The sequence below is a fragment of the Silurus meridionalis genome, chromosome 17 (genome assembly GCF_014805685.1).
Source record: "Silurus meridionalis isolate SWU-2019-XX chromosome 17, ASM1480568v1, whole genome shotgun sequence".
NCBI lineage: Eukaryota > Metazoa > Chordata > Actinopteri > Siluriformes > Siluridae > Silurus > Silurus meridionalis.
The window spans coordinates 12,593,666-12,604,395 of record NC_060900.1 but is presented as its reverse complement, the minus strand read 5'-3'; the positions used below and the strand labels follow the sequence as shown (position 1 = coordinate 12,604,395).

At 36.6% G+C, this 10,730-nt stretch overlaps 1 protein-coding gene across 2 annotated transcripts in view; it reads right to left on the bottom strand.

Moving 5' to 3' along the window:
- Nucleotides 1-493: 493 nt before the first annotated feature.
- The window catches only part of upb1 (ureidopropionase, beta), a 50,591-nt gene continuing 40,354 nt past the window's right edge, over nucleotides 494-10,730 (bottom strand). For both annotated transcript variants that reach the window (XM_046870709.1, XM_046870710.1), the window contains 3 exons: nucleotides 9,667-9,709; nucleotides 891-1,045; nucleotides 494-621 (listed from right to left, as the gene is read on the bottom strand). In XM_046870709.1, the coding sequence (XP_046726665.1) occupies nucleotides 538-621; nucleotides 891-1,045; nucleotides 9,667-9,709 (282 nt within the window). In that variant the 3' untranslated portion in view covers nucleotides 494-537. The remainder of the gene's footprint in view (nucleotides 622-890; nucleotides 1,046-9,666; nucleotides 9,710-10,730) is intronic.

The window sequence follows — 10,730 nt, the reverse complement described above, 5'->3', positions numbered from 1 at the left end:
TAACTTTTACAGTATAAAAGGACTCCCCCCAACACCCTACACAACTGGGGAGGCTAACCTGCCATTACATACATTGAGTGTCTCTTGCATTTGATACTCTGGTTGTAATACATATCAAATATGCTCAAAGATGCAATATGCATTATACAATGACAAGACAATCATTCATCATTAAGCATTCTGCCACCCACTCTGTAAGTTCTCCTTGTTTTAATGTTTTGCGGATCATGCATTTGCACAATAAACCAATTATTACTTTTACTAATAAAAAGATTGTTCTTTGAAATTGATTATTGATAATTAAAGTTATCCTAAATTGCAGTGAAATATTAATTATTAAAAATATAAAAGCTTTGGCTGCACCTATATTTGTCTATTGTATTGAATATTGAATAATTTCATATTGGAGATTTATAGATTCTAAAGAAATTTTTTTAATCAATCAATTATCCAAAAATCTAATTTAGAAAAGTTAGTCATATTTGTTTTGCTATTTGTAAGCTGATAGTGGCATAACCAAAAAAAAAAAAAAAGGATTTACTCCTTGACAATATTAGGCTTGAAGGCATGCTGGACAGCCTCAGTGAGCTCCTCAGCATACAATTCATATCTCCCAGTCATCTGCAGATAAACAAACAAACAGATAACACAATCCTCACACAATATGTACATCCTTATTGAAAATGTAGAGTTTAATGACGTATGGGGATTTTCAAGTGTAATTAGGAAATCACAACAATGGAAGTATATGCTTTCCATCAGACAAATACTTTGTAAACCTACATGTAAGAGCTAATTAGGAAAAAAGGGATTGTTAAAGAAAAATGTATGCCTAAGAAATACATAGGTTTGTGGTTATAGCGAAATATCTATCATATTTCTTAACGCACCTTAAAATTCCACTTGTCTGCAATTTGTCGGTTTAGGTTCAAGTCTAGTTCTGCTACCAGTAACCCATCTTTGGTTCTGGAAAGACCCGGTGATCGACTGCCATCAGGAGCAGCCACATAGCTGGAGCCATAAAAATGTCCAAATTCATGATGGGCTGTATTAGAGAGAAGAGTTATTTATAATATATTTTTATTTCTTATAAACCATCACACCATCTGTTTATGTCAAAGACCTTTAGAAAAAAACAAAGCCAGTGATATGCATCAAATTCTATACCTATATACTTGTTATATATGTATTACTTCTTAAATAAAAATATTATGACTAGAAATATAGAGATATGGAGAGTATGACTTCCCTTTTAAAGTACTGGAATAGCAAGGCTAATGTGATTTTCTTTTGCTATAAATTTTGGTTTTGATATCAAAAGATCTAAATAAAACTGATTGGAATTTTGACTTTCATTTTCTGATATTTTACATCTACTGTAGTTGTTTTGAAAACTTGTGTAATATATGGTCATATACGCCTTGCTAACATTAACTGCATTAAGCAAGAGACCCACTGATACCACCAACTTCTGGTGATTGATTTAGCCAGCCTAAAATCTGATGTATTATCTGTTTTCTGTGTGTGTTTTGGGTAATTTGGGATAAACATCATGTGCTGCATGTTGAAGTTAATACCAACAAATAGCACAGATACATGTCAGACATTTCTTCAAATGATTGAGGGATGTAAATCTAAAAGGTAAAAGTGCATATATTGCACAGAAAAAGTCAAATCTATGAAAACAATAGCACCACTAAATGTACCATAATAGTGTACATTGCTATTGTGGAAGAAAAAAAAAAAGCTGTATGTGAAATGAACAGTTAAGCACATTTGTTGCTGCATGTTTTTCCCCCAGAGTCTTTAATTTCCTTCCAAATGGAAAAAAAAACAATGCCAGAGGCACAACACAACTTGTACAGACCTACTAAGTTTTAGAATTAACAAAAGGCCATAGATGGCTTATAGATGCTCATATGGAAATTAAGCATAGTCTTTCTGGTCCCACAGAAGAGCTGCTTCAGCAAAAATTTAGTTAGTTACCAGCTCTCTGCCAATTCTTCTATAATAGAAGTATGACACAATACAAATTCAATTACAGCTTGGCCCTGTAGCTATAGAACAGCAGAAGTCCCCCTGCTGACCCATGTATACCACCAAAAGTACCAGCATTGGCCATAAGCATCAGAAGTAAATTTCTTTATTCATAATGAGAAATGAATGAAAGTGATCTGGTCTGATGAATCATGTTTTCTTTTACATCATGTGGACAGCTTGCTGCATGAATGTCACATACTTGGGAAAGAAATGGCTCCAATGTGAACTGTGGGGAAGAATGCAAGCAAGAGGTGGCAGTGTTATGCTTCTGACAAAGTTCTGCTGGGAAACCTTGTGTTCATTTGAATGATACCTTGATGTGTGCCACCTACCTAGGAAGTAATGTCAAATGGAAATTGTATTTCCTAATGGCAGTGGCTTGTTTTGGCAGAAATGCATCCTGCTACACTGCAAAAATTAAACGAGTACAGTGCATCCGAAAAGTATTCACAGCACTTCACCGTTTTCACACTTTATGTTACAGCCTTATTCCAAAATGAAATTTTTTTTAACAAAATTCTACAAACAGTACCCCATAATGGCAGTGTGAAAGAAGTGTGCTTAAAATTTTCGCAAAAATAAATAAATAAATAAATAAATAAATCACGTCCACATGTATTCACAGCCTTTGCTCAATACTTTGATGAAGCAGTTTTGGCACCAAATACAGCCTTAAGTCTTTTTTGAAAATGATGCTACAAGCTTGGCACACCAATTTCTGGGCAGTTTCTCCCATTCAGTCTCAAGCTCAAGCACTCTCTACAAAGATGTTCAATTGGGCTCTGGTTGGGCCAATTAAGGACATTCACAGAGTCCACAGTTGTCCCATAGCCTCTCTTTTGTTATCTTTGCTGTGTGCTTAGGGTCATTGTCCTCTTGGAAGATGAACCATTGCCCCAAACTGAGGTCCAAAGCTCTCTGGAGCAGGTTTTCATCAAGGATGTCTCTGTACATTTCTGCATTCATCTTTTCCTCAATCCTGACTAGTCTCCCAGATGCTGCTACCACCATGCTTTACTGTATGGATGGTATTGGCCAGGTGATGAGCGATGCCTGGTTTCCTCCAGAGATGATGCTTGACATTCAGGCCATAGAGTTCAATCTTTATTTCTCATGGTCTGAGAGTACTTTAGCACCTTTTGGCAAACTCCAAATGGGCTGTCATGTGTATTTTCCTGAGGAGTTGCATCTGTCCAGGCACTCTAACATACAGGCCTGATTTGTAGAGTGCTGCAGAGAAAGTTGTTCTCCACAGAGAAACACTGGAGCTCTTTCAGAGCGGCCTGCTCTTGAAAGAGTGTCCTTGTGGTTCTAAACAATGCTATGCCTCTATACAATCCTGTCTTAGAGGTCTACAGACAATTTCTTGGACTTTATGGCTTGGTTTGTGCTCTAACATGCACTAACTGTGGGGACCTCATATGGACTGGTGTGTGCCTTTTCAAATCATGTCCAATCAACTGATTTTCCCACAGGTTGTAGGAACGGCTCAAAAATGATCGCTGAAAACAGGATGCACCTGAGCTAAATTTTGAGTGTCATGGCAAAGGCTGTGACTACTTATGTACATGTAATATTTATTTATTTATTTTTTTGAATACATTTGCAAAGATTTCAAGAAAAAACTTCTTTCATGTTGTCATTATAGGGATTTGTTTGTAGAATTTTGAGGAAAATAATGAATGTAATGCTTATTGGAATAAGGCTGTAACATAACAAAATGAAGAAAAAGTGAAGCGCTGTAAATACTTTCCGGATGCTCTGTATATGTGAGATGTGCTGGAAAAACAAGACCGATCCATAAAGTCCACTAGCAAATTACAGGACTTAAAAGGATCTCCTGCGAACATCTTGGAGCAAGATTACATGGAGTCCATGCACCGACAAGTCAGAGCTGTTTTGACTAAGCAATGGGAACCTAAACAATGTCAGGTAGATGGGTTTAATGGTAAGACTGATTTGTATATTGTAAGGTCAGTTTGTAAAGACCAGGGTATGAGTTAGAGTTGATAAAGCTCACATGAACTTTAACTGTGTGCCACTGGAGAGTGGGTGGTCCCAAGTGCAGAGAAAGACTTTTTTGCTGAAAATATTTGGATTCGGGCTATGTAAAGCAATACACAATCCACAGAAAATAAACCAAAACATTCCAAGAGTAATAAACTAGAAACGTAACAATTAAAGAGGCAAACTACTCCAGCACAGAGGAAAGCAGGGAAGAGCAAGTGTTACACATCTGAATGAGTTCAGGAGAAAATCTGGTTTACTAATAGGGTCTCACAAAGCAGGATAGGCAAAAAACAAAAACAACGCAGGGAACAGACAAGACGGGGGTAACTTAAATACACACAAGGTTATTAAGATACAGAGGAAGCACTGGGAACTAATGAGGGACACGGAAAGACAATGGCGACATCTAGTGGAGCAGGTAGTAAAGGACATCGAGAAAAAAAAAAAAAAGAGCAGAACAGACTGGAATCCTGACACAGTTAATTCGTACAGTTAACAACCAAAGTTTAAACTGTACGGTCAAAAACTGTATAAAACAAATAACAAAAAAGATTCAGTTGACCCAAATGTAACTCAATTCATTGATTAATTAATCTTAGAGGTGCAGTTTGTCAGTTCAAATGTATTCACACTGCATGTCAGACACAACAGTGTAGAAAGTGGAGCATTTCAATAACCTCTAATAATCTTTAATAATTATATTTTGTATATTTTAAGAGGTTTGTCTTATCTATCTCGGACAAGCCAGTTGGTAAAATAGGATGTGCCAAAGTTACTTAAGCATGTACATGGATTGTGGCTTTTTTGGATTTACTACAAGGGTGGGGTTTTTCTTTTACCTTTTAGGCATTATTCTTTTCTGGTCTGTGAATGTCCGTCTGAGATTTCCATTTTTAGGATTATCAAGAGCAAGTGGCTATTTACCCTATATGGTCAAAAGTATGTTAACAAGACTATCAAATCCTTATTTGCTTATTTCAAAACCATATGCCTCAACAATATGTTGGTCTCCCATTTGGTCTTTTAATAGCCTCTGCTCTTTCACATTGTTTTGAAAAGTGGGCGACAGGTTCTTCCACAGGAAACATGGTAAACCATGTCTTTATGGACCTCACTCATGTTAATCATATTGATAGAGAACAAAAACTTTCCAGACAATTGTGCTTCCAACTTTATAATCCTAGTCTGGGGAAATATGAGTTTAATGGTCAGGTGTCTACAAACTTTCTGATAAACAGATTTGATTTTGGAAACGTTCCAAGCAGGGTCAAGAGCACAAGAAAGTTAAATGACTGAAAAAAAATTTTCTCAAGAGTTTCCTTACTGTTTTAGATTTAAAGATTTTTTTTGAGGCATACAAATTAGTAACAGAAAGGGATAAACTTGCCCACAAAGGCATTCCATCAACAACATTGAGGAAGAGCACATATGGCAATACTATATATTTTCATTAGCTGGATGTGGTACTAAAGGTCAACTTTCACTTGCCCACCTCTCTGATGTTTACTAGGTTGCAGGTCCAACTTAGTGAAAATGTACCCCATACAGTGTTGTTCTAGAGTGGCAGGTACTAGGGCTACTGAGTAATAATACTTACCAAAACAATGGTTGAGTCCTCAATAATTTATGCATGGCCAGATGCGACCCACTTTTCTTTCTTTTTTTTTTTTTTTTTTTTACACAAAGTGGTTGATGTGGAATGGCAGGAAATGTAGCACTTGGTGAGAGCTTACTAGATATTGTTAGGGTTCCGTTAGGTTCCTGTTGCCGTTGTGTTAATCTGCCTCAACGGATTCGTACAACCCCTGGCAAAAAGTATGGAATCACCACTCTCAGATGATGTTCATTCAAATGTTTAATTGTGTAGAAAAAAAAACAAGCACATATATGACACAAAACAATTTTCACTGAACAATCCAAACTTCTGGCTGTATAAAACACACACAAAAAAAACAAAGAAAGATAACTATAGTCAATTACAACTGTTTTTACAGATTAAACAGAGGAAAAAAATATGGAATCACACAAATCTGAGGAAAATTATATGGAATCACCAAATAAAAACACTACTAGTACTTTGTTGCACCACCTCTGGCTATTATAACAGCTTGAATTCTTTGAGGCATGGATTCAACTAATGACAAACAGTATACTTCATCAATCTGTCTCCAGCTTTGTCTTATTGCAGTTTCCAGATCAGCCTTACAGGTTGGAGCCTTGTCTTGGACCATTTTCTTTAATTTCCACCATAGATTTTCAATTGGATTGAGGTCCGGACTATTTGCAGGCCATGCCATTAACATTATATGTCTTTCCTGTAGGAATGTTTTCACAGATTTTGCCCTAATTGATGGAATAAGAAAAGTGTCCAAAATCTCAACATAAACTTGTACATTTATAGAAGATGTAATGACTGTCATCTCTCCCATACCTTTACCTGACATACAACCCCATATCATTAATGAGTGTGGAAATTTGCATGTTTTCTTCAGGCAGTGGTCTTTATAAATTTCATTGGAACGGCACCAAACAAAAGTTCCAGCATCATCACCCTGCCCAATGCAGATTTGTGATTCATCACTGAATATAACTCTCATTTAGTCATCCACAGTCCAAGATTGTTTTTCTTTAGCCCACTGAAACCTTGTTTTTTTCTGTTTAGATGTTAATGATGATTTTCGTTTGGCTTTTCTGCATGTAAATCCCATTTCTTTTAGGCGATCTCTTTCAGTCTGGTCACGGACATTGACTCCACTTTCTGCCCATTTGAATATGTGATAATGTGGTTTTGTTGTGCATTTTCTGTTTTCAAGGCATATTGCTTTAAGTTTTCTGTTTTGGCGCTTTGATGTCTTTCTTGGTCTACCAGTACGCTTCCCTTTTACAACCTTTCCATTTGATTTGTACTTGGTCCAGATTTTAGACACAGCTGACTGGGTCAATATTCTGTGAAGATTTACCTTCTTCGAGAAGTTTAATAATCCTCTCCTTTGTTTCAACTGACATCTCTCGTGTTGGAGTTAAGTCAATTATCTTGGTTCAACACATCACTAATGTGTGCACGCACTCTTTTTTAACTGCAGACTAATTAGCAGTTGTAATCAGATACAGGTGTTTGTTTTAGAAATGTAAAGTGCATGGTGATTCCATATAATTTTCCTCAGATTTGTGTGATTCCATATTTTTTTCCTGTTTGATCTGTAAAAACAGTTGTAATTGACTATAGTTATCTTTCTTTGTTTTTTTTAAGTGTTTTATACAGCCAGAAGTTTGGATTGTTGAGTGAAAACTGTTTTGTGGCATATATGTGCTTGTTTTTTTTCTACACAAATATACATTTGAATGAACATCTTCTGAGAGGGGTGATTCCATACTTTTTGCCAGGGGTTGTATTTACTGTAACATCACTGCCTACATTAAAATAATGACAAACACCTGTGCTTTTTCCAAACACCTTTTACTTCCCTTACTTTCTCCGAACACAATTATTCTCCCCTCCTCCAGCACCCTCTAACGACGGACACTGGTAACAACCACAGCAATCCTAATACATGACATTTACCCTCTCCTTATTTAAACCTTGTCTGTCTCTCATGCGCCGTTTGTTCTGTAGCTCATCAAACCGTATTGCTCGCTTCCCGAAGCTTTTTCCCGAGTTCGCAATACACCATGCCTTTTTTTCGAGTTTCACTTTCCAGTTCGCGTCCCGGATTTTGTTTCCCGAGGCTTTCCCCTGTCCGCGATTAGTCCCGATATCCCCGCCCCTCTCGCGTCCCGGAATTCCTTCTCCCGAGGCTTCGAGTGCAAGTTCATTCCTCGAGTTCTTCTCTCCCTTCTAAATCTTTAGGTCGTTTTGTCTAGTATTTGGTTTAAGCCGGGCTTTCTCCTGAGGTAAAAGTAATTCTTTCATTCGGGTATTTCCTCGATGTTCTAGTTTTTCCCAGGGTTTTTTGGGGATTTTTGCCTGAGGTTTTCCTAATTATCTTTAGTTTAGATTAATCCGACAAACCAGCCTTCTGGTTACTTTGTTTCTCTGTTTGATCCATGCCATCCTCCTGTAATTTTGATGCTGCATTTTTTTTCTTCTCTTTTTCCCCCCAATACAAATCCTGCCTGGAACCTCCTGTCTCTGAGCATGTCTCTGCAATTGGGTCCTTCCCTCACCCTAGCTCTCCTCCCCGTGGCCCACCAGTAGTGTTAGTTTCCCCCGCCTAACAAGATATATTGGTCTATTGGATTGTGTTTGGGTCACTGAGGGAGAGCAAATATGGCTGTAAAGAGAGTGGTTCCAGAGTTCCTTGGTTTTAATAAATAGCTACTTGAGGTGCTGGCATTCTAGTGGAATGTGCACTTGAACATGATCCTTGAAAATTTAATTAGCTGTGGAAGCCATGGTAATCATTGGTAAGCACAGCCTGTGATGAACCCAGTGTGCTCATAAACAGACATGAATAGAGCTGCAACTAGTGATTATATTGACAATCGATTAATCGGACAAATATTTCTTTTCTCGATTAATCTTTTTTAAAACAAACAGCATTTAAGTATGCAAAATGAAGCAATTTGTGTAAATCAACATTTGTATTGTATTTGAGAGTGGCAAATTGACAACCATGTTTAAAAAAACTTATATAAATTATAATACATTGTTTTGACAATTTTTGTTTAATAATATTTAGTTCATTCGTGGTGGTTTAAGCATCTATCATATACAAGTAATTTAATTTTGTATAATTAAATGATATGCATAAATGAAATATAAAAATATTGAAAACAAGCATCTGAATGTAAATTAATGCAACAAGTAAATCACATTTGAAAACATGTTAACTGTTTTAGTAGACAAATGCTATAAAAACATTTTTCTACGGAAATGCGGCAAGCTAACAGACTTGGTAAAGAAAAAATATGCATCGGTGTGCAAACAATTAATAAAATATGTAATTGTTTAATGCTGCTGCTATTTGCTGCTTTCAGATTGTTTGCACTATTTTAATTGAATCATTCACTATGTTGCAAGCGAGCTGATGCAACCAGATGCTTGTGAGTCACGACATAACAGATACTGTGGCTCAAAGTTACAGTTTACACAATAGCACTTCACTAAACTGTTTCATCTTCATCCGTGACACCAGTGTGTTTTCTTTTCACATGCTTGTGTATCACAGTGGTATTTCTATGCTCCGCTGTGCATAACTTCCAGGTATAGTTTTCTTTGTTGCGATTAATTAAAAATCTTCCCATGCCTTGTGTTTAATTAAAAATGTTTCCATGCCTTGTGTTTAATATAAAATGCCCCTAATGCCTGTGACTTCAGATGAACACTTTTGCTGCTGCCTGTTGACCCTGTACTGTCCATTTTTCCAAGCAGCTGTGTTATCTTAGTCATGCTAACCTGTATTATGAGCGGCCAAACTAATAGATAAAGGCATCTCTTGACAACAAATTTTATTTTTGATTATTATCGATTTTATAGATTAGTTGTTGCAGCCCTAGACATGAACTTTAAACAAAAAACACACAGACAGGCAAAACCCAAAATGTACACAATCAGCTAGCATTAGTTAAACTTGACACAAAATAATGTCTTTAGAATTATAAAATAGAAAAAAATACCTTTTTTCCCATCTCCAGATGTAAATTCATTCTTGAAATACTCCTGGGTGGAAAAACACATAAGACAATTAGTATATAATATAAAAATTGAGATTAGAATTCTATAGGTCTATATATTAAGGAGGGATATTCAGGTTTTTAAGCTTGACTAAAATTGGTCCAGTCCCTTCCAGATATTTGCAAAGAGACTCTAGGACACTTTTCTCCTGACTTATTCACCATATTGCAAACAGCTACTTTTGATTTCAGCATTCTGCAGACATTTAGTGTAACTTTTTTGCAGTCATATGTTCAGGGTGTCATCACTTAAATCAATATTATATTCAGATCAGCATGTGGTGTTGCCATAAAGTGGCACTACATTTGTCTAAAATGACAAATTGAAAAGAATCAACTGTATATTGTAGTACTGTGCCACATTAGGTACAACATACACCAATCCACCATAACAGTGAAACACCTTGCCTAATGTGCATGAAAGCAAAACAGCTTTAAACTGTTGAAGGCAAGGTACAGTATACTGCAAAAATATCCACTGCTACTAGATAATATCATTGTTTCAGTCCAAGTTCAATCCTTCATGGCAATGTTTAGGTATGTGTCAGAGTAGCATCCACATAAATGTCAATGGTCTCCCAGCAGACCAAGGCCCAGAGTATTACACTGTCTCCGCTGACTTACAATCTTCCAAAAGTGCATTTTGGTGCAATCTCTTCTCCAGGCACATATTTAACCTGCCATCCACATGATTTAAAAGAAAACACAAGTCATGATGTCAGTACGATGCACTGTTCTGACATCTTGTGTGTTTTCATATCTTACTATTATAGCCAGCTTGAACTTTTTCATAAACAGCATTACCTTCTTTGACAAGCTGGTATTGTCCTCGCTCTCCATGTGCATCAATGAGCTTTGCGAGCACTCATGACATTTACATTTACATTTACATTTGCGGCATTTAGCAGACGCCCTTATCCAGAGCGACGTACAAACGTGCTTTAAATCTCTAGTAGTGAATAAATCTACACTGGTACGCAAGAATACAAACTCAATATAAATATAAC